This window comes from Colletes gigas, unplaced genomic scaffold, assembly GCF_013123115.1.
Source record: "Colletes gigas isolate AHSC1104 unplaced genomic scaffold, ASM1312311v1 Colletes_gigas_Sc00014, whole genome shotgun sequence".
Lineage (NCBI taxonomy): Eukaryota > Metazoa > Arthropoda > Insecta > Hymenoptera > Colletidae > Colletes > Colletes gigas.
This window is the reverse complement of record NW_025106643.1, coordinates 1,273,168-1,298,949: the sequence shown is the minus strand read 5'-3', so window position 1 is coordinate 1,298,949 and position 25,782 is coordinate 1,273,168. Positions and strand designations below refer to the sequence as shown.

The window sequence follows — 25,782 nt, the reverse complement described above, 5'->3', positions numbered from 1 at the left end:
GGACCATCCTGTATATAAGAAAAGTACGTGATGTACCATAAAGCTGTTCGAGAATGCCCCTGAACGGAAGGTGAGTCTCGTCAGAATTTTGTTTGCCCCCCCCCCCACGTAATTATTAAGCATTAAAAAGCCATGCCATCATTGTTTCGAATACTATCTTGTCCCGTGCACGGTAATTACCAACAATAGTGTTATGTCTTGCCTCGTGACGTACCTCGAGGGCATTCGTTACAGCTCGTTATGATAATACACCTATCGATACGTGCAGAAATGGTCAAAGAGTGTACGGCGGGATCGAAACAAGTCCACGTAACGAATTGTACGAGATAAAAATTGTATAGTTCGATTTTTCGAGAAGAAGTGTTCGTGCATGTCGATCTGTGGTCGAGATCGCTGATCTGGTTAAGCGGTGCAACTAGCGAAGTAATCGAAGCGTATCGGCTCGCAAAGCGTTTACAATTCACGAATATACAATCCAATATTTCCTACATTTATATTTATATATTATAAATTGTTCTATTTGTTTATAAGAGCAAATAACGAGCAATCCACCGAGCTGTACTAATATCTGAATATTATGCGTCGATAGAAGTTTCATTTTAATGAAAAACATACACGAAATCAACTTAACAAATAACGATATCAGAGCCCCTACTTAAAAATAATCATTTTTGAAGATACGACTGCAATTCGAAACAAAACCGATTTTAATCATTTTTAAATGGAAACTTTTTGAGATTCTCTCTTTTTCACGAAATTTAGAGTCATTCATTCTGGTATAAAAATAATATGAATATTCATTATTTCTGTTCACCCCAAAATTTCCTGTATTTTCTTTAGATCCCCTAATTGTTTATATGTACAGAAGCTCGATGGTTGCTCCGTGTAATTATTGTCGTACAAGACAGCAAGATATAGAGGATTTGCTTACCAGCAGAGCTTTCTGTAACGAAAAAAACGAGAGAATGTTAATTAACATACATGCCGCATGCAATATCGTTATACATACAAGCTGAACGTCTCCTATTTTAGAATTCCTAAAGGATTTTCGTATTCTGAGGGCCCATGCACCACATCCACATACTGTCATCTAAAAACGTCGGTAGCCTTTTTTCAGAAGATCGCCTCTCGCCGGGCGATTATTCATTTTTTTTTTTCCAAAAAAGCGACACGTGCAATAATGTCGAGAAATAGTCTCTATTTTGCGATTAAAATGCGTGAGACGTATAGCGATTACACAGTGCGATAAACTAATTTCTAGGAATAATGATCGATACACTTTCTCTGCGACGAGATACTCCGATGGAAAAGTTTCAGACTCGAAAGACGCAGTTCTTGCATTACATCGTATTATAATCGATACAAAACATGTGTTACTTATCTACCAAGCATGTAATTTGTTATAATCAGTCACGTGTTATCGAAAATATGAAAAGATTGGTACAAAATACCGATCGTAAATATTAGAAAGATTGCTCGTAGTAATTGCGGGGGACTCTGTGATGTTACCTCACCCCCCCTCGCCCTACGGGCCCCTAGAAAACCCTTTCTTTCGTAGTAACATTATTTAGATTTGTCTCATATTACTATTATATCTTTTAATTGTAATCTTAACGCTTTCGATTCACTTCCATGAACTCTGATACGCCTTAGCGGGAAATAACGTGATAGAAACGAGATCACCGGCCACTGGCCGCCATGATGTCACCCGTGAAGATTTTATTTGAGAAGATCAACAAATAAAAATTAAGTATTTTTACCTTTTCGAACATCTAAAATCGTTCACACATTTACGAGCGGTACTGCAATTCGCAATCAGTAAAAATCAAGCAAGAAACGTAACATTTATTTTCAATTTCACGACCGTACTGTGCAGAGATAAACTCGTTCGGACGTTCACGAAGATCTAGAAGCGCTCCGTGATACGAGAAGATTAGATATACGTTCGTAAATGTCGAGAACAACAACAACAAGGCATGCAAATTTTGGTAAGATACCACGAGATTTGTTAACATACGTTTTCTGAGCCTCGGGCCATCTGTAAATAATACTGACTAAAGAACAACTGTATCTACTGTACGCCGAGCCGCGATTGTGTGATCGAGACACGTATGTACGCATGATATCGTTATATGCAATTGTGTGTGCACGTTCTGTCGAGAATACCATGGCTCACAAAAGAATCTGGTCATGGTGTACTCTTTGCAAACGTATATTTCCATTTTATATAAAAGAAACTGAACAATGTTACATTTCAATTTCTATACGTTCTGTCGGCAACAGTACACTGCTCGAAACTATTAAATCTTGCATCTGGATCACTTAGGGCGACAAATTCATTGTCAGAGATTACGATTCTAATTTATTTACTAGCTAATGTGCAAGCTGCATTCACTGGTTTCAAATGATTCGTTTCAATTATGTTCTATATTTCTCTGAATAGCAGAAGAACAATTTTAACCCCTTAAGGGATGATAGTATTTGTTTTCTTTCAAATTATACGTTAGATGCAACATTGTAATTAACGAAAACAAATTACAAACATTTTAGAAACAAATCCAATAAAGAAAACTGATCATTGTTGGTTAACCCGAAAAATATGAGCGTTAAGGGGTTAATGGGAGATTCTGGAGGCCAAAATAAGACGAAAATGAAGAATACAAAGTTGCTAGAGGCTTCGTTAGAAAGTCCAAGCTGATTCGTGTCTTATTAAATAAAAAATTCAATTATTTCGAGCAGAGTACGATTTGTGTTATCGAAATCTGTTTGATCGGAAGCATCGACGCTTCGAGAAACGTTTTAAAAGCGAACGTGACTGTGACTTGTGACTTAGATAAGTAGGTAACGTAACGATTGCGCTGTTCGTCGATAATGAATGAGCAACGGATGGTGTAACTTTTCATTACTGTAATCGACATAGAGAACGAGGAACAAGAGAGGTTTACTGTTGTTTTACCTGGTCTGGCGAAAGTGAACTGTCAGCCGATGCGTTCCTCTCCATGTTCGCGGCGGTTCGCTCCGTTTTACAGCTATTGTGATACTCTGACTTGGCTTTCTCGACCTTTTGTAAAAGCTTCACCCACGGTTTTTGCGCTTTCTTAAAAGCGTCCTCCATCTCCTTACGCTCTTTCAGCGTCATCATCGACTGCAACGAACCCACACTCTCGTTAAGATCAATAAATTTCTACAAGCAATTTAATATCGAATCTCTATATCGAATTTCATAACTTTTTAAATGTCTCAAGTTCTTCTATAAAACGTGAATATCATCTAGACTAAATAAGAAGCTGCCCCAAAAATTTTATTTCATTAAATGGGGCCTTTTATTGCAGAAAAATGGTGTGTATCAATTTGTGGTGAAGTCCAAGGTAATATTGAGAATATACTATCTATCGAGCAATAGACACACCTTGTGATAGGTGTCTTTTTGCCACGTTTTCACTTGCTGAATGATGTCGTTGCAGAGATTTTCTTTGACCCTGAGATGAAGATCGCATAGCCTGTCGGACTCGACGAGGACGCCTTTCCACGCTGCCTCGGTGGTTCCATATTCGGGGCCCTTCTCGATCTTGTCGTTCCAATTCTTCGACCAATTTTTCAACGCTTTCGCATAGCTCTTTTCGATCTCCGCCCTCTCTTGGACCAGAGCTATCAAGCTGTCGCAGAGCTTGTGTCCGTCTTCGATCCTCTTGGTCGTTCGTTTGTAGTTGCCCGGCTCCCAGAAGGAGTCTGATGTTGCTATGAGCATGTTATCGTCGCTGTGATGTGACATCCTAGCCTAAGTCGAGAAATTCCTTTCACCTGGAACCAGAGATACGAACCGTGAGAGGTGGGATTAAATTTACAAGGTTAATTTAACCCACTAAACTGCAAAATTCTTCATAATTCTTTATTTAAAAAGTTCCCATTCAGAGATCAATACACCCAGAAATGCTGACAAAGAGAATTTTACCAAGTTATTATAGCGACGATAAAATTAGTTTTATTCGTCAGACTTTGCTTATTCAGCTACACGAGCCGTCGGATTGGATTTATATCTTATCATTAGTTATGTCACAGCAATTGCTGAGCCTACGCAACAACTGTGAATCATCTTCGTGGCAGATATTAAAAGTACTACACTACTTTCTCCGACCAAATGTGTTCATATCAAACATTATTTTGCACCAACTTTAGTAATAGTATGCATTTGTAAAATCAATTGCAGGCGAGATATGGAACATAGCCATTTTCTCAGCGCCACCCACCACCCCTTCTCTTGGCACTGTTACGTAGCTTATATTTTAAGTTGAACTACTCCATGGATACGTTCCAGTTTCGTCGTGATTCCTCCAGCAGTTTTCACATGAAGCGGTAATAAACGATAGCTACAATTGACTTATATTTATGCGGGGTAATTCTAGAAACTGAACCAGACTATGGATCGATCGTGAGCAAGGATAGGGTAAATCTTACTCTACGATATTCAGTAGATAGATCATTTTTAGGGTGTCTTATAATTTCGTTCACCAGTATATGTTTCATTCTACTATAAATTTATTAGCTTTTGATCGAAACGTGGTAAATAACATCTTTATACCTTTCTGCAATTACTTATTCTCATGGTGGGTGGTCAATGATAACGATAGCGACGATCCAGTTACCTCCTGCGACGAATCTGATGATTTAACGATCACTTTATGATGACATTGTAGGCATAATCGTCAGAGTGTCCCTAATTGCCTGGTAGGTTAGCCCAGTTAGGCGTTTCTAATACGCGAAAGGAAATATAGGTTCACACTGTCCAGCACACGTTTCTTACTATCCACAGTTGTATTTTATATTCAATTTTTTTAAACTCCATTAAAATCGAAAGATTCAAAAAACAGTGTTTCATATCCACGAGTTGACGATTCTTTTCAAGTAATTTCTTTACATAATATGTGATGAATCCACCCTGTATAAGCGTCAATGATTAAATTCGAAGGACCCCAACAAAACAAAATCACAAAACGTCTAAAAAGAAGACTTGTTATTCGAGTTTACGATAAATATAGGCGTATATCGCCGGAGCTGTGTTTCTGGAGCAAAGTTTGGGGCAGAATTTGTATGGAAGATGCACGACGGACTGTTACGTGCAAGTATTATCGAGAGTCTGCCAAGAAATGTCCAAGTCGAAAGCTTCAGAGAAAGTAGAGAGGAATTAAATCCAGGGACGAGAATCACTGTCCCGTGAATTATTGTAGACTCCTCCCAGTATGGAAGAAACGCAAATGGAATTTGTTTTCTTGCCTCTCTCGCTAAGTGATCCAGTCTAAAGATCCTAGCACTTTCATTATAATTTACTTTATAAAACAGAGAACAAATTTAATTATAATATCATATCCATATTTCAGGAATACAATTTGAAACACTTTGAACCATTTAATTAAAAAACAAAACTCCATATTTTTATTAGATTCTAAGAAAAGAGCTCGTTTTTTACTTTTCTAATTTTCGTCTTCTACTGTTATTTATAGAAATAATGATAGAAACTTGTTTTGCAGTATTTCAACGACCAGTGATACAAAATGATATACAGGGTGTTCGGCCACCTCTAGCAAAAATTTTAATGAGCGATAGTAGAGGCCAAAATAAGACGAAAATCAAGAATACTAATTTGTTGGTGGAAGCTTCGTTAAAAAGTTATTAACGTTTAAAGTGCCGCCCTTACTTAATTTTTTTCTCGAAAATGCACAAGATTTCGGGGGTATGTCTATTCACCAAAAATGACTGTAATTGAACCCTACAACCGAAAATAATTTTTCCACAACGATTTGCAATTTTTTAATTTTCTCGAATAATTTCACACCTTCTCTATTTTTTTTCTCGAAAGTGGGCAGGATTTCGTGGGTATGTCTAATGACAAAAACTGATTGTAATTGACCCCCGCAACCGAAAATAATTTTTCCAGAACGATTTGAAATTTTTGAATTTATTTGTTAATAACTTTTTAACGAAGCTTCCATCAACAAATTAGTATTCTTGATTTTCGTCTTATTTTGGCCTCTACTATCGCTCATTAAAATTTTTGCTAGAGGTGGCCGAACACCCTGTATATCATGGTTTAAGACAAATAATTAGAATACGATTAGATTAAAGCATTTTCGTCTACGTTTGGTCTCCCGTATCGATGTCAACAAATTACAAAATTGACACTGCCAAAGTCCAATGGTTCGTTAACACGCTGTAATCAAAGACGCTCGTACTGCAAGCGCAGCTCTTCCATTGAAACAAAGCAGCCGTTAATGGGGCCACATTGTGTCGATATTCCAAGGGTCAAATGCACAATTGCACTGTTATAACGGTTATGTCAACAGCCACTGGACGTATCTAAATAGCATCCGTCATTCTTTCTCATTCGTAGATCCGTGCGTTGAATTAATGAAGAACGCATGGGAATGGAGCTTGTTGCCTCATCGTAGGATGCGTGGGACAGTTAATTAATTTCCAGAGCAACGTTAAACGCGAAATCAATGGATCCTGTGTCGTTTCGATATTTATGATTCGCCCAGGTGAAAACTATTCGCTTCGCGAACTTTGCTATCTGATTGTGGAAACGCAGCGATTAATTTTGTTGGACAGGTAAACACGAATTACGTTTCCAGGCAATTAACGCGAAATTTTGCCAGTTGCATCTTCGATGGACGTACGAAAAGTTCAAGGCCAGATGTTCTTCGTTTTTGTTTGGTGACCGAATGAATCGGTAGCTGCGACAGCCAGAGACTTATAGAAGCTGAGAATCCCTTTGAGATTGTTCGAGTGCTTTAATTATCGGGTTGTAACAGTAATTGCGCGACCTTTGCTGGAGGAAAAACGAGGGAAATGGGCAAAAAGGAAGGAAAAAAGGAATATGAAGAGGGATAAGGGAGAAGGGGAAGAACAAGCGTGGGCTGAGGAATGCTGCCAGGCCAGCCGAGGGCCTTTAATGCTCATCGCGGAGGGGAAGGTCGGATCAAGGTTCCCGTGGAGTTCAATTTTCGGCGTCGAGTGGAACAGGTGAACGAAATGGTTTCCTGTTTCACCTTTCACGTTCGCAGTCACGCTGCTGCCGGAGATGGAACCAGACGGCGCTGCACCGTCTAGGTGAATCCTTTCAGTGCTCGCGAGGGACCACGGAGGAATGAGTACGGTCATTCCGAACGGTGGAATGTTGCCCTACCAGCTCGATAAGCACGGTACACGCCAGAGATCTTCCAGGCGCCACGACTTGCGCTGATTAGTCGATTCTAGCGTTATTACTACCGAAGAAGTTATTTGCAAGTTAAGAAGAACCTATTATAGCTCTCATGGACGACCACGGGCTCAAGGATAACCGAACGTCTAAGGATTGCTACACAGCCGTGCCAGAACACGGAGCCCCGCGACTGTTCGTTCTGTTTCTGGAAAACGAGTTGCTCGGTACTTTTTCCACAGCGTTTAGAATTACGATGGGAGGTACTGGACGCGAAAATAAGACGAAAATTAAGAATATCAATTTATTGATTGAGGCTTCGTCGAAAAGTTATTTAAAAATTAAATTAAAAAATTTGAAGCCATTCTGAAAAAATTATTTTCGATTGGAGGGGTCGATTATAATCATTTTTGGTGAATAGACATACCCTCGAAATCCTAACCAGTTTCGAGACAAAAATTCGAGAAGGAGTGAAAATTTCGGCGAAAAAAAGAAATTTCCAATCGTTCTAAAAAAATTATTTTCTGTTACGAGACTAAATTACAATCATTTTTGTTGAATAGACATATCATCGAAATCCTAACCAGTTTCGAGAAAAAAATTCGAGAAGGAGTGAAAATTTCGGCGAAAAAAAAAAATTTTCAAATCGTTGTAAAAAAATTATTTTCGGCTGCAGGGGTCCATTATGAACATTTTTGGTCATTACCTATACCCCCGAAATCCTACGCAATTTTGAGAAAAAAATTCCTTAGCGAAAATATGATATCTGACCTAGAAATGACCCCCCGAAATTTCTTGCGAATCTTTAAAATGCCATAACTTCTGAACGGATTGGAGGATTTTGATGTTTAAAAAAGCAAACGACGCGTATTTGAGAGAAGAATATGTAGAAATGACAAAAATATTCGAAAAGTTGTTTCTTCACCCCATAAAATAAGGAAAATCCCATAAAAATGGTCGAATTTTCAAACAGCTATAATTCCTACAATAGGGAATATATTTCAATGAAACTTTTTTCTGAAGTAGAGCTCATAGGTAGCTACCAAAAACTATTAGACAACTTTTCTGTACGACGCCGAACAAAACTATTAAAAATAAAAAACGAAGTTTCAAGAAAAATCTGCAGGGGTAGTGCCTCAATTACTCGGCGAAAAAAAAAATGTTTCCAATCGTTTCAAAAAAATTATTTTCTATTGCGGGACTAAATTACAATCATTTTTGGTGAATAGACATACCATCGAAATCCTAACCATTTTCTAGAAAAAAATTCGAGAAGGAGTGAAATTTTTCGAAGAAAAAAAAAATTTTCAATCGTTCTGGAAAAATTATTTACGATTGAAGGGGTTAATTGCAATCATTTTTGTTGAATAGACATACCCTCGAAATCCTAACCATATTCGAGAAAAAAAATCGAGAAAGAGTGAAAGTTTTCAGCAAAAAAAAAAAAATTTCCAATCGTTCTGAAAAAATTATTTTCGATTGGAGGGGTCGATTACAATCATTTTTGGTGAATAGACATACCCTCGAATTCCTAACCATTTCCGAGAAAAAAAATCGTGTAGATGGACAAATTTTTCGTTGGAATTAGAAAATTTCAAATCATTGTAAAAAAATTATTTTCGATTGCAGCGGTCAATTATGAACATTTTTGGTCATTACACGTCCAGGTCAGCCTAAGAAACTGTCTCCTTGAGACAAACAAAAACTAACTTGAGCGATTTCTAATCCCACAAAACGATTAGAAATTAAATGTTTCAAAGTGTTTCAAATGTTAAAGATCTCTGCATATTATTAGAGTAAATATGACGTATAAAAAACGAAGCAGTTTTAACAATTTTATCAGCAATTTTCTGATCACTGTTGATATCGATGACATCATGTTTGCTGTTCTCGATGCAATTGTCGATTGCAGACGTGTGGAAAAATGTGATAAGATATAAATAAACATGACCAACGTCTCGATAAACAAGAAAATTACGAAATGTATGATTATTATTCCTGGTAGCGGGAAGAGCGTTGAAAGTTTAAACTTTTGGTGCAAAAATAACATCGTCTGCCGTAACTGGGTTGCACGAGGACGTTATTTTTATATTTTTTATATTTATAGGTCGAGTACAGTAAATGAACTTGCGCGTACGTTCACCTTTCTACTTGCAAGTAAAAGCGTTACGTTTAAAAAATACACTTTCCATAACTGGATTTAAATTCTATCGACTCTGGAGGAACTTCCAGTCTCGATCGACCTCCATGCGTTTCTAGATTACGTTTATTCCACTTTGTTGAATCGGTAATGTTTGCTTAATCTACATCGATACAAATTCTTTTTCAGAGAGATATAAATTACGAACGATTGACCTTAATAATCCTAAAAACCACTGGACCGATTTTGATGGGACTTTCGTTCCCGACTTTCTTACGATCTCTAGAAAACCCATGCCAAGCCTGTTTCAACACAATCTATACTTTGTTTCGTGTGTTTCATTTATTGGAAAACCTTTTAAATTATTTCGAAGAGAAGTTGAGAGTTTCAAGTGTTAACTTTATATTCATTGAATGCATTTTGCAGATTAAATGGTGGTCTCTGGAACGTAAGCTACGAAACTGTTTATAGTACACGCGTTCGTCCGAACGAGCGCACGAAATATTAACGAGACAAAGGAAAAGAGAGCGAAAACTACTTACAGAAATTGTTAGCCAAGGCACAAATGATTTCTAGAGATCACAAATCTCGAGATGGGAACTCGCGTCACGAAACGCTATGAACAATACTGAGAATACGACGGCCGCGGAAATGGATGGCCTTAAAAGCGACCTCATACACGAATCGCCGGGAAAGACATAAGGACTTTACGTGTATCGAATTCCTTTTGTACCAACTATACGCCACATCTTTTCGGACCAGTCGGAAATAAACCTTTTGACCTATTTCCCCCCTAACTACGCAGCGACGACACACAGGAAGCCACGCATAAAAGGATTCGTAACTGATCCAATGAATATGTAAAACAACATCGTAAATCTTAATTCATCCCACAGATCACAGAAACACGAACACTTTTGTCGAAATAGCAAATCTAGTGAATTAATCAGAAATCACCAGATTTGGTGTAACGACAGTGTAAATGAATCGTCAGATGCATAAATTGCGCAAGAGAATTGTTTTCGTTTTGTAAGTGATGCTAACAATGAGATAAACTCTTCGATTAGCACACAGGTTAGTGCTTGAACTGTTCGAAGAAGATAAGGGGACAAAAACTATTAGGGTCAATGATAATAACGCAACATAATTGTAAGAACAAAGGATTTAATTAACGTGAAATGCTATAAAACACATAAAGACATCCGATATTACCCGCACGAGGCAACGCGACACGCAGTTCTTTTACCACGCGGTACTCCCCACCCAGCTGCATGGCTACCAACCACTTACGCATAACCTCACTATACTTCTTTAATAAATTCCGTACAAAAGCCCCGGAAGAAGCTATTCTTAAATTAAAAAAATCTAAATTTGTATGCAAGGAAGAGAAAAGTGCTTCGATTGGAGCATTTGAAAGACAGATGCAATTGAACAAACAGATCGAGGGAACTTCTATTGATTTTAATCGTACAGCAAGTGCGAGCAACTGTAGTGTCTACGAATTAATTTATTTGCAGGCCGTAGAGTTGCTCGAACGTGCCTCCGTGACCTAAAACCACACATCCCCGTAGGGTTAGTGTTAAATTCGATATGTAGCACTTCGCGCGGTCCTATTGTAAGCGTCTGGGTGACTAATGGACGAGAATATAAATTTCTCGCGAATCTCGCGATCGATTACGTTTTGAAACAGCATCGAGGGCAGGAAGGAACCATAATTCCTCTCGGTGCAACGTTTGGTCAGCTCGTTGACCCGCGAAGAGACTATTCCATGAAAGGTGCATACACGTGTCTGCACGGTTTGCGTACGTCTATTCTATCTCGCCAGGTTTTCAAAACATGAATTGCCCTTACGTGTTGCCACAGAAAGAACCTCATTTACTCCGCACAATCCTGTTGCCGCTACTCTGAAGATGGCCTAGAGAGCTACTTCGAAGCACCAGTTAAGAACTTCGCGCCAGACATTAATTCGTATCCTACTTTTCTTGCCGAGATATATCTTTTATGGAGCTCGAAACAATTTTAAAAACACGACTATTTTACAGCTTTAATCGTTGCATTAAAACACAGTGAATTATAATAATATATAAAGGTGTATTTGCACACGCATTGACTTGCATATTTTTGAAAGTCTTCGTTGAAATTCTTAGCTCTGGAAACGCGCGAGAAATATCAATAGAGCTCCGGTTAGTTTTAGCTTTGCTTGTATTTTTAGAATGCCGAGCAAACAGTCGGGTTTAAAAATTTTGAGAAAGTGTGAGCGTGATTGGGATGCTCGATGGTACCCCAGAAATCGGGGGTTTAAAAAAAAAAAAAGAAAGAAGGAAAGTATTGTAACACAAATGTAGGTTCAGTGGGCATTAATGGCTCGTATTTCAGTATGGCCTGCATTTTCCATTGCAAGGCTGCTACATTTGCGCGGAGTTGATGCTCATCGATTACGAACGACGACTCCAAAGATAGAAACATTTTTTTTCCCCCGTACGCGATCGTGCATTTCGAGTAATTATTTATCGATATGTAATCATTCCTCTCTCAGAAGCTTTTGTCGCTGCTAAACACGATAAGATAAAGGCACAATTACGATACGTTATCGCGCGATTCTTATCCAACAGTAATTTATTACCGGACTTTTTACATATACGAACTGCGAAAAGTTATTAACGGAGCTACCTTGACTGTTATAACAACTTGGAAGGCGTTTCAACGCAATTTGCGTACAGTTGCGGACAAAATTCAGCAGACACGATAAGGTAAGTTCTCTTTTAATCATAAATTTCGACCATTTCGATGAGATATTGGTCGCTGAAAATAAGAAATAAAATTCATATATTTTTTACGTAATAATAATGGAACAAGAGTACGATTTAAGGTTCTATCGTGCCTAAATTTTTCGTTCCACGATGCATGGAAAATAATAACGTCAAAGAGAGAAATGCTAGTTAGAAATGCCCCTTTTTTTTTTCAAGTTTTCAGAGCTGAAAAACATAAGAAGACGAAGGTGCAATTAGGCCGAGCTTCTTCCATTGGCCTTGTACAAGAAGCCTGTTAATTCGCGACGTTGCACAGCGCATGATGCGCACGTGGCCGTGTTCAGCTAGGTCACGTTACAGAAACTGAAAATTTCGAATTATAATACTAAATTTCAACTCCAATTTATCGGTCGAATTTATTTAAATGTGATTCAACGATTAGATTTCTCAGCATAATTAAATTTGTATCGATACAGTTTCTACAAATTCTTTATTTAAAGAATTGAAGCTGATTTTTGTACAAAAATTTGTCGCGAATTAATTGAATTTACAATCGATATTCTTTTATAACTAAAAGGACTATGAACGTTCTGGGCGTCGCGCGGGGAAGTCCCATTCGGATAACTCTGATAGATGGCGACACTGTGTCCCTCAATACAGTCAATAACCCTTTCTCGACCACAACAAGCTCAAGACACAACACAATAAAAGAAAACTACATAGATTTGCGGGTAATCTGATACTAAAATGATCTAGATTTTTATTTACTAGTTATAGGAATCGTATAAGCGAACTAACCCTATCAGAAATACACACATAGTTTATTTAAGGCCCCCCCAGTAATGATCAGTGAAGATCGCTGTAGAAACGAAGTTAGTTTAATGATAATAACAACAATAATAATTTTTATTTTGTAGCGGGTCACTTGGTGCTTTTTAACGTTTTTTATTCAAGCCCATTGTAAGTGACTTGGTAGGTAACTGAAGTCCTAACAAAAGGTTGGAAAATGGATGAGACCGGCAAGCAGACTGACACGGGAAAAAGGTTTGAAATATTCGGAGCGTAAAGGTTCCGACAAATTTCAGTCCCGTGCTTCATCTCCAGACAGTGAAGTTACCGCGTCGCTGAGATTTCATTTCCAGTAACGTTTCAACGAAATGCACACGAACGAGCTAGTCGCGGGGGTCTCGTAACTTTCGTAGCGTCTAGAACTGGATAATATTTAAACGTAATATTTGTGTTGACGTCTTTTAACAAACATTCTTTTGATTTATAGTTAGTTTGTATCAGGGCAGCTGCAAATAATGTATTCCAGGGGGAGTTCGCTAGACCCTTGTGCACCTATTTAAGGATTAGATGTCACGTCTTAAAATATGAGGCCGCAGCAACCAAACCATTAGTATTGTGCATACATATATGCATGGCGCAGCAGTGAACGTGTTAACGCTTTCGTGACCACAGGAACACATGCATTATAGCGAGTGTTCAATTTGTTTGTCCTGCCAGGACTAAAAAATTGAATTATCGATTCGACCAAACTTGAAACTCTTCCGAATAAATTTGTATACCTTGACTGTTAAATATAGTCTAAAATATCAGAAGTAGGTTTACCCGTTTTTAAAAATAATAATTTAATTAATTTAAATATCGTAAATGGGAGCAATAAACATTCTAATGGATGTTTCCATCGACATGTTCTGATGTATGTGTTTCGCGAAGATTGTTGACCATCGAAGGATCGTTGTATGCTACCCGAACTAACGATTTCCCAGATTCTTTAGATCTTGATTAATACAGAACCAGCTTTCGCGCGGAACGAAAACAGTAGCCGTATCCATAAGAAAAGAGAGAAAAAATATGTTGGGTGCATATTCGTGATTCAAGTGCGCGTTTACGTGCAACGAACTGTGTCTGCGATGCACGTATGCGCGCGTAACAACGTACAAAAATAACGAAACAGAAATTAACCGTGTTCCCGGTAACCAATCGACAAACGCTGCTTCTTTGGGTCGAGCACTTGCGAGAGAGCGTAACCCTCTGCTGGCGAGCACGAGAACTGTCGCCAGAGTTTCATAAATTCCACAGCTAACAGCTAAAGTTTAAATTATATTTAGGTCGATCATTGTTATGTTTTTATTCGCATCCAATTTACCACAAATTGATAAAAGACATGGCGGCTGCGAAATCGAATGCATTCGCTGGAATTTACGAACATTTTTCAGATTTAGAAAAACTTGTAGAATTTGTGGGAAGAAATAGGATTGGCCAATCGGATGTTTCGTTTGCCGGATGATTGCTCTAGTTAATCTCTCGGAAACGAGTGCTTCGATTCGCTGTTATGCTTGTACGAACGATTCGCGTATCCCGGAAATCCCATGTTAGAAAATTGTTAATAAAAATGTACGATAAATAGTATGCATTTTAATGATTCGGTGTAACATAGTGCAATTTAAACCGGTTACCCAGATTCGTAATTATGTATACGAGGAGATAGATGTTCGTATCATGTATAGAGCGGCATTGAGGGGTTAAATAATTGATCTATTCAGGCCTGGGTCGACTGATTCTCTCTGACAAAGAGGATCTACCATCGAGAACACGTTTTTAATGCAATCGAGCGGAAAACAATGACTGTAAAGAAATTCTAATACAACGTGTCTCGAAAGTCACTAGTAGATTACGATCGATGAGTGTCGAAATATAAATTTTGACGCGACGATTGTAAGGCACAGTCTATATATTTTTCTAATCGTGCAAGCCAGAGATAACTGTGGTTTTATATTGGCAGCAATTAAGTCTTGATCATAAAGGCTGGTACGTACGGTATAACATACTGATGATCATACATCACCGCGTACACGCGTGCGTTCCCGCCGGAACACACATTCATCAGAGCGTATCCTTGATCCACGTCCCCTATCCGCGAACACACTTTGAAAATTCCGAGGCTCGGATACTCCGCGGCGAAAACTTCTCTTGCATTTCCACGTCCGCGTTTATTCGCGTACGGGCGAGTCATTCAAATGAATTTATCCCACACCGACAACAACGCGTCACTGGTTCTATAAATACGACTTTCCACTGGCAATTTCCACGTCAACGCTGCCGTCACGCTATCGCGTTACGTCTGGCAAATATATTTTTTAATAATGTCCTTGAAAGGATCACAACCCTCGCCACCTACAGTAACGAAACTCTCCGGGGCACTACACATGGATTTGTTTCTTTACATTTTAATTGTTTGCGCATAAAATCGTTCTGCATGGGAAATATTTTAATGGGAGATTCTAGGGGCAGAAATAAAACGAAAATAAAGAATAATAATTTGTTGTTTGAGGCTTTGTTAAAAAGCCAGGCTGTATATTTTTGGTAATGAATTTTTTTCTAGAAAGTGGGTAGGATTTCGGGGATATGTGTAATGACCAAAAATGATTGCAATTAACCCCCGCAAGCGACAATAATTTTTTTAGAACGATTTGAAAAATTTCTTTTTGCCCAAAAATTTCACACCTTCTCGAATTTTTTTCTAGAAAGTGGGTAGGATTTCGGGAAAAAGTGTAATGACCAAAAATGATTGTAGTTGACCCCCGTAATCGACAATAATTTTTTTAGAACGATTTGAAAAATTTTTTTTTGCCCAAAAATTTCACACCTTCTCGAATTTTTTTCTAGAAAGTGGGTAGGATTTCGGGGAAAAGTGTAATGACCAAAAATGACGGTAATTAACCCCCGTAGCCGACAGTAATTTTTTTAGAACGATTTGAAAAATTTTTTTTTGCCCAAAAATTTCACACCTTCTCGAATTTTTTTCTAGAAAGTGGGTAGGATTTCGGGGAAAAGTGTAATGACAAAAAATGACGGTAATTAACCCCCGTAGCCGACAGTAATTTTTTTAGAACGATTTGAAAAATTTTTTTTTGCCCAAAAATTTCACACCTTCTCGAATTTTTTTCTAGAAAGTGGGTAGGATTTCGGGGATATATGTAATGACCAGAAATGATTGCAATTGACCCCCTCGACTGAAAATAATTTTTCCAGAACGATTTGAAATTTTTGAATATAATTATTAATAACTTTTTAACTAAGCTTCCATCAAGAAATTAGTATTCTTGATTTTCGTCTTGTTTTGGCCTCTAGAATGCATTAAAATTTTTCCCAGGTGTAGCTGAACACTCCTGTATACAAGTTACTATGAAAAATGTGGAACCCAACTAAAGGAAATATGATTTAAAAAAAAATTATAACTCAATGTACATTTTTAATCGTTTTTGTTTTGTAAATGCCTAATATCTTATTGATACATGGTATGTGGTTCCATGACACAGAAAGCAAAGTTCTGCGACCCACTTTTGGGTCGCAATCCTACAGGTTGAAAAGCTCTGGCCTACGTAATCGTTTCTCACGAGGAAGGGCTTGCAACGAATCAGATGAAAATTTGCAGGCTTGTAACTTGGTCGAAAATAATATTTTTCATATTTTTATCTGAGTTAAGTCTGGGTTTTCACAGAATTCCGTAGTTTCTGTGCGTTTTCTGAACTCGTAGTAAATATCGAGAAGAAAATCGAACGTAATAAAAATGATTCGATAGACTCGAGCTTGAATCGAATTTACGGAAACAGAATAACAGATGAACGACTCACGTAATCGTCGAGTGAAATCACAAGGTGGTAACGCAGGATCTTTACCTTGGCGAAGTAGCATGGTTGAGTAACGACCCTCGTAGAACGGAATGTTTCTTAATTCACAGGAGAGGTTCCAACCACTGGATATCCACTGCACTGAACCACACGCGTAGCGCCCGATTGGCAGTAAAAAACCGAACGAATCGTACACACGAGGACCACGGATACCGATTTATAAATAACGCCGCTCTGGACACGGTCAACGCACATCCGTGCAGCGCGGCGGTCGGAGCTCGACTGACGTCGCTCCAGGATGCAAGGTGCAACGAGGGCCGCCCAATGCAAAATATATAAACACTCGATGTGATTACGTACCGTCAGAAGGGATGTGCAATTAGTCGATACGTTAATAATAGATCCGTACCACATTCTACAGCTCGAACGGAGAAATAATTTCTATGAATAATAATTCAATGCATTACTTTGTTTAAAACAAATATTATATCCGTCAAATCTAACTGTCAATCGATCAGTACGCGAGGGTTAAAGAGTGAAGGGTGTAGTTCGTTTAAAGAAACGTGTACGAGATTTTTAAATGCGCATAATGTACTTTACTAAATGTTAATATCCGTGCATGCATTTTCTCTCGATGGTCGTAAGTACAGTTGCGAGGAAATGCAAACCGCGCTTTTCCAGAGGTCCTCGGTTCAGCGTGATATTTATAAACGTTGTATTATATTTGGTATCCCATTTACATTTAAAACAGCACATTATGCGAAGTTGTTATTTTTATTAAGGAATACGGTAAATTTACCGCTAAACAGCGCTGGAACACGCCAGCGCCGGGATTCGCATTCATTAAACGAATTTAATGATCTTGCAACAAATCGTGAATTATAGAGCAATCCATTAAGTATTTACAGGCTGTTGAAAATAATTAAAGTTCAAAATTCGGAACGAAAGACTTAATTTTAATTAAATTTTAATATTCAATGCTGTAAATAAAGTGCAGCATATATGTTATATTTGGAATACCAGTTTGCTTGAGATAAAACTAATAAACTTTAATATTTCAAAGTAACAGTGATATTTTTTCGAAAGGCTGGAACGTTTATGGTTACGAACTGCGCAACTACTCAAAACAATTATCTATTTATAACTGTAGAAAGATGACGAATCAATGCACCTTCGGTGACACGCGCGGAACCAAGATGGCTGTGCCCGAAGGTTGGCTACACGGTTTGACCGCTAATCGATGGAGAACAGAAGGTGCTTACGTAACCGCAACACGCGTCATAAAAAAGAATTTATTTACTTGTGGCCGCTAATTATGCTGACGTTCACGCTCGAAATCGTCTACGTTTGTACGTGCTCGTATCATAAATTGGTCAAGGCTGAGGATTTTCGAGAACGACTCAACGATTAGTGTTTCTTAAGCGGGAATTCTCGTGCAACAGCTCTGTGGAAATAATTGATCCTCATAAATCTTTTTAATAAAATGTTGATTTCCTTTCGAGATATAAAATTATATCATTAAATTACTTATTAATTCGTGTAGAATCTCGTTGACCTAGCTCTTCGACCCCTTCTTTTTAGCACTTGTCACACTCATTTGATTACAAATTTACAAATTCAACGAAAGTAAATTATTATACTTGCGTAATATGACGCGAAATGGAAACGAAGCTTAATCAAACTGGACTCGCGCATACCCGATATATAGATGCCATAATACGGACCATGTTGGTCAGTTTATCCGAAGCCACGTAAATTCGTTACCATAAGCAGTTAGGAAGCTTGTTTTACATAGAGGTTATTTCTCGTTTTCTTCCTGCGCATCGTTCTGAAATTCTTGAGGATGTTTGTTATAGCAAATCATTCTAACAGTGAACTTATTACCGGTCACGAGCCTAAGTTCCCAGGAAAAGTATCGTATGTGACACTAATTTATAAAATTACTGTCAACGCTCATATAACGATACTACATTCCTAACTACATTCATAGTTAATGTAATTCATAGTAGTCATATTTAAATCAATAGAAACGAAATTCAGTGGCCTATCAATCTAGATCTCTATAGATATAAACTACTATAATTTATATATTTCTTTGAATTCTTTCCCACAGAATTATACGCAAACTATATCATTTGATTAGGATCGTCAGTTGACTAGTAATACAATAAAGTGATCAAGTTACGTGGTTCACGTAGAAATTCAAGAATTCATCGTTGCACTGGTCTTGTTACACCTAATCGCGATTGGTAAAGCTTGTGTAAATGGTAAATACGATAAGTAAAAATCGGGCAATAGACAATTTCTTGTCTCTATCGATTACGCTACCGATGGCGCATACAAAGGGGATTGGCTTCCTCGTCGAACAGAGGTTGATGGGTCGAGAGGCCATATTTGTGTCCAATCCTGTTATAAATCTGACGATGATTATATTGCACGTGGAAGAAGGACCGCTTATGTGCATCGCTTTACATACATTTCCTTCGTATATCTACGGTTAATGACCTCCCAGGGAAGAACACCACGACAGATAACCAACAATACTACAGTGCACGTATAAAAACATCATACACTAAAGAAAGTTAATTCATTCTATACATTTTCATTGATTATAAATTGGAAACTCCGTTAATAACTTCTTAACACGTTGACTGCCAGTCTAAAATCCTAAAATTATTTACGGGACCAAAACTTTCATTTTAGGCAACTCTAAACTACACGGCTTAAAAGTTATCGTAGTAGTTGCTTTCGTAACCTGATTAAAATTTACGAAACCCTATTGAAATTTATTTTCTTTAACATTTCAACTTGAGAATTCATTATTACAGTTCTGTGACCCATATATGGGATTTTTTTAATCCCACAATGTTGGGAGGCCCCTTAAACCAAAATCCCAAGCATGATTCGTAAATTGAACATTGTATGCCTTTGGGGGATCCCCCTAGAGCCCAGTGAAACGTGAAACACAGTGTTTTGTGAAAAGTCGCCGGATCTGTGGCTCTCGGTTCCAACGATTAACCATAAGCTAACTGTTTCACGAGTTCGAGCGATAGAGATGGAACGTTAGGCTTCTCGCCCCAAATGCATCGCGTAATTTCGTATGTATAATTTATTTTCGGTGTTTATTGTTTCGCGGAAGCCGATACAGGTTTCCTGATTGACCATTCAGGGGCGTCTCGGAGCCACGCACAACATCCTCCTAAACACCGTGTCCCGCAATGTTCGTATAGGTAATGTATGCAAACTCAGTCTGATCGGCTTAATGAGGATGTACTCCGTCTGAATGACGAGTGCAAATTACGCGCTCGCGAGCGCGCTGTCTCGATGCTAGGCATAAACGCCGATATTAATACTGCACGCGTCGCTACGCGTAACGTCTACTCCTATTTTTCGCGCCACTGGAATACAACGTGTTCTACGAGACCGGGCCAAGGCAGCTTAAAATTTACCGAGGCGAATACGTCACAATAGATAGAGGAGAGTAGGGTAAAACTGCATAGCTAACACGCTTTCGTTGCTTAAAAAAAATTATAGCTTTGTGCATTCGCCAGTAGAGGGCTACGCTCTTAACTCTCTCTCTCACAAGTGCTCGAGCAATCGTCTGTTCCTATACATATCGACGACGAAACGTATGGACCACTGTTAGATGACTACAAAACAAGTAATGAGAAATATACAGGGTGTTACGTTTAAGTACGAATGGTATTGAAGGTATCAAAAAAGTGTTCTTACAAAAATTGTTTTATTTAAAGGGGTAAATAATTCTTCTATAGATGGAGTAGTGTTTATAGTAAGCTAATTCTTTTTAAATGGAAGATCAATAGGAACTGCTGCGCGACAGTTGTGCCGTTTCCATACAATTGGTAGCACGAAAGAAGGAACGAAGGCGCTATTAATAACGCGGCATGGCACGCACATTGTTTTAATCTCTATAAATACTGTATATGTAGCATCGAGTTCGTCACACGGCATACTAGGAATCGCTCAAAGGTGGCTCCGGTGCTTTACTTTCTTTCGACATCAAAGCGTACATCATCTTTGACGTAAAGCGATAGACCGCGAAGTGATGATAACAATGAACGAGCAAAAATTTTTATGATAATTGTGTGCAGGGAAACGTTCTTCCTCGAAGAAAAATAAATTAATTTCGATTTTTAAATCAAAGTTTTGATTACTTTTGCTTGGCAAAAATTGTGAATATTCGTAAAACATAAATGTATGGAAAATGTCGAAATTAAGAAACTTATACCGAAATAAGAAAGTACTAAGACCAAAGAAAAGGCAAATTTTGTTCACTATCAGAAAACAGTCACATAATTTTGACTTTTTCGCTAGTTACGTATTAAAAATTTCGAATAGGTCTTGCATAACCCTGGGTTTATGATACAGACACCAGGAACACGCTATTTAGGAACGCTTCTGCTACAAAATTGTATACCTGGTAAAACAATTAAGCAAAGGAATTAAGACCATAGAGATTACCTTAAATATCTATATGTCTGTCGACCGCATACATATTTATCGTCTTACTGTCTTCCCTGAATAGCGATTGCAGTGTCATAAACCCAGGGAACGGCGATCGGGATCGGTCCTACCAGACGTGCAAACCTTCGAGCTCGAATTCTTCGCGCCCCTCCGCATCGGAGACTTTTTCTGTAACCCTCTACAGGAATACCTAAAATACACGAATTGATTTCCAATTTAAAGGAAATACGCATACAATAAGACATTTTTAATTATACGATAAACACGTTTATTAGTTTTTAAACTATTTCAATTTGTTGCACTTTCTTGTCCTTCTTCATACATAATCTTCGTACATTCACTTTTCCCTAGTCTCCGTTAACTTGCAAGCTAATTTTTTGTTTCAGAACGAAATATGTCTTCCAATTCTTTGAATATGAAAGAATTAATTAAGAAATAAAAGGTCATCATCAGATAACTGTTTCGTGTGTGAAGAGTTCCTCAAAAATGTTATTATCTAGATCCTCGAATCAACAGGAGAATCGACAGTTCACATGCACCAGTTTGATGCATAAAAATTGCAAAAATTGTTAATTGTTTTTCCCTCCGAGGTTAGAGCAGTCGTTACCAGTGACAACGAGTTGCTCTTTGGAAATTATAGTAGTCGGATTTTCGCTGTCTTCGTTTCGCGCGGGTTTTAGCGCCGTCGTACTTTTAATTGAGATCAACGAAGCGTTTCTCGTTACTAGGAGTCGTTCTTTCGCCTCAGGACAGGATTATAATGGCACTCCCGAGTCACAACACGAATTAATTCCTTTTATTTTTCTTCATAGAAACGTAACAAGAACTCGCGTAATGAGGAAGTATAACGTTTAAGCATTCCCTTCAGACAAAATTGTCAAATTTGTATTCATTAACGAAACTACAAAAAAACGCAGAATAATTACTAATTATTTGTCTTTCAAGTTTTTATTGCGACGAAATTAATTACTTCGAAATGTCCATTATTTTCTGTTGTTGAAAATGAACAAGTTGTCCAAATTACACGTTTTAAAGGCCACACCCTGTAAAAAGGTCGAAAAGAGGATGGTAAAATCCGAACGAGTTGCGTAACGTGTACGGAATTACAGAGGCGCGATATCCTTATCGAAACGCCTAAACGCCGTTGCACACGATCTAGTTTAATAACGCCAAATCGCACGACCGTGACACCGAGAAGAAAAACTTAAAATTAGTTCCACGCGCGCATAAACGCACCACTTACGGAAAGAATGCACGCCATTCCGGAAGTGACAGAGAGATTGTTCGAGCCAGTGAAAGCGATTCCCTCCAGGAATGCAATCTTTCGTTCCGTATAAACTTTTGTTACGTTTGTTTTAATTAATTTAAAATTAAATCGCTGCTGTCGATTCCCCTGAATTTTTTTAATATTAAAAAGAAATGACGCTGAGAAAAGCTTCTTAAATCTCGAGTTCTATCAAATGAATGTTACTCAATTATTTTATATAAAATTAAACAAAAAATGGTGTATCTAAAGTGACGTTAGAAAAATATATTCCTACAGTGAAACACTGATTTAAAGCCAACAATTTTCATATAAACGATGGAAGAAATTAGTTCAGGGTAGTTATGGCACACGTGCATCGAGGTTAATGTTCTGATGATAGAAAAACGTTTGGTGTAATTTATTCGGTTCCATGCATGAATGTAATTTGTCGGTGATATAGTACAACAGGAATGATAAATGAATGTTGATGTACAGTTACATCCAAACAGACCAAGTGTTATCTATCGTACATAAAAGTTACGAACAGTTCAATTCAATAAGATCAAAATGGAATTTAATAAATAAATTAAAATAGAAAGTTTAAGCTGGAAGAATTGGGTCGATCAATTTAATTCTTGCGAGAATTTACGAAGTGCGATGAGGATGATCCGAGGATGGGGAATAACAGATAGAACGCATACGCGACACATTAGGTATATTTACGCACAGGTTGATATCGGTAAATCGGTACAGGTTGGAGTCAGGACCGGTTTCTTGAGACCAGGAGGTCTTTGCTTGTTGGTAGAGAGTTTAGAGACCTAAATGAGCACGTTGAACCATCGATACATCCCAAGTCGTCTGATCGACCATGACAAGCGTGTAACACACGGTGTTCGGTGTAACTGATGGTTCGGGAGCCATGGTTCTTTTTCCTTGCATAAGTCGATCGATCGATCAACTTAATATTTGGCGCAACATAGACGGCGAAAGTTTCTCTACGTGACAAACGAGTATCTTGGGAATGAATAATGCATTATCGTTTTCTCCTATTTCCATTTCTTCGATCGAACAGGACATTGTGTTTCCCGAATTTTTAAACAAATAAATAAAACGATTAAGAACTGCTTCGTTAGCACACACGAACGGATTACATATGTATTCCAGAACAAAAAGCAGGTTTCTGTTTCGATAACCGGAATTGCTTCATTTATTCATCGCATGTGGTGCAGAAACAAGATTTTATCACCGATTGCGTTCAATTGCATCAGTTAGGCGAAATAGTTTTATCACATTTTTTATATCTATTGTTACACGAATGGCATTCTCTATTTCTGTTGTTTCAAACGAAATAAAAGTGAGCTATCTGCAACATTAAAATACAGTTATTTTTAAACGTTTCAATTTATAACATTGTTGACCGAATTTGCGTTCCTTTAAGATCGAAATATCACGGAATTACGTAAGATGGAAACGGCTGCTTATTCTCCCAGAAGTAAATTTTCATCCGAAAGAGCGAAAGATAATTAACGACGAAAAAGATAAAAATAACTGGATTAAATTGCTGGGCGTGACGTGAGCAACGTCTGGCGTCTTAATTGCGTTCATAAACGTTTTAGACGGGTCGTTGATGGAAACTCACAGTTAGTTGGATGATTTTATCACACTTACGAAACCCTTGGTACCTTTACAGAAACGAACCACTGTACCCCTCGTCCAGTTACTGGAAATATTATTTTACGCTGGCTATGCTTTCCAAAGTAAACGCAGATGCTCCGGATAAAATCTCTTTCGAAATTTTGATACTTTTATTTTCTCGTTACTTTATTTTTGTCCACTTTCTGAATTTTTTTCTCGAAAATGAGCAAGATTTCGGGACTATGTGTATTCACCAAAAATAATTGTAATTAACCCCTGCAACTGAAAATAATTTTTCCAAAACGATTAGAAATTTTTTTTTCACGTCCAAAAATTTCATACCTTCTCGAATTTTTTTCTAGAAATTGGGTAGGATTTCGGGGAAAAGTGTAATGACCAAAAATGATTGTCATTGACCCCTGTAACCGAGAATAATTTTTACAGAACGATTTGAAAAATTTTTTTTTGCCCAAAAATTTCACACCTTCTCGAATTTTTTTCTAGAAAGTGGGTAGGATTTCGGGGAAAAGTGTAATGACCAAAAATGATTGTCATTGACCCCTGTAACTGATAATAATTTTTTTAGAACGATTTGAAAAATTTTTTTTGCCCAAAAATTTCACACCTTCTCGAATTTTTGTCAAGAAAGTGCGTGGAGTTTCGAAGGTATGTCAGTTCACCAAAAATGATTGAAATTAACCCCCGCAACCGAAAATAATTTTTCCAAAATGATTTGAAATTTTTTTTCCCGTCCAAAAATTTCACACCGTCTCGAATTTTTTTCAAGAAAGTGCGTAGAGTTTCGAAGGTATGTCAGTTCACCAAAAATGATTGAAATTGATCCCCACAACTGAAAATAATTTTTTTAGAACGATTTGAAACACATGAAATTTCAGGAGAATTATTCATTCCTGGTCAGACATTCTTTCGGAAAAGAATTTTTTTCTCGAAAGTGTGTAGGATTTTGGGGGTATGTCTATTCACCAAAAATGATTGTGATCGACCCCTGGAGCCAAGAATAATTTTTTTAGAACGATTTGAAATTTTGTAATTTTGTTACTAATCTGCTTGCATGGCGCAGTCTATTTGAAGCAACTATTGTTTATACTGTATCGCAAATATTTCATAGTACGCTCGCAGAGGGAGAACTAGATCATCTATACGGAATACCAAGTTTGGAATCTCAAAATCGGGGCCGTCGTCAGCTGATATGTGCCTGCAACCCAACTTCCCATACCGCACGCATTACATAATCGATTCCGTATGCGCGATACTACTCACTATTGTCCGATACATTTACATCTGGATTCGGGAATGTTGCACAGACAACCGTGATTTCACATTCGATGGAAATAATTCGTAGCTTTAACATTACAAACCACTGTGATTCCATTTAATGGCCAATGGTAACTGGTTTTTAAAGACTTCGAGGAAAATACGTGAAACTATTTGCAGCACTTACGACACCGTATCTATCGTGTACAATGTCGCTAAAAAATTTGCTTTTAAATTATAATTTTAATATTTTTTTATTGCTTGCATATATGGATGCATAAATCTCAGATTGATATTCCTATTTGCGAATTGTTTCGATGTGTAATTTTCTGGACATCCTAGTTTTTTAATCGTTGTGCCACAGTGATTCTTATTACGTTGTCCTTTGTTCGCGTTCAATTTGGAACACGAAACCTTGCGAA

At 37.7% G+C, this 25,782-nt stretch overlaps 1 protein-coding gene across 5 annotated transcripts in view; it reads right to left on the bottom strand.

Annotated features, from left to right (window-relative positions):
• Positions 1–25,782, bottom strand: part of LOC122399543 (protein kinase C and casein kinase substrate in neurons protein 1) — a 49,036-nt gene that overhangs the window by 7,862 nt on the left and 15,392 nt on the right. For 2 of the 5 annotated variants that reach the window (XM_043400297.1, XM_043400292.1), the window contains exons 2-5: positions 3,410–3,801; positions 2,957–3,145; positions 2,018–2,038; positions 932–943 (exon numbers count right to left, since the gene is read on the bottom strand). In XM_043400297.1, the coding sequence (XP_043256232.1) occupies positions 932–943; positions 2,018–2,038; positions 2,957–3,145; positions 3,410–3,772 (585 nt within the window). In that variant the 5' untranslated portion in view covers positions 3,773–3,801. The remainder of the gene's footprint in view (positions 1–931; positions 944–2,017; positions 2,039–2,956; positions 3,146–3,409; positions 3,802–25,782) is intronic. The other 3 variants (XM_043400293.1, XM_043400294.1, XM_043400296.1) reach the window with 3 other exon arrangements.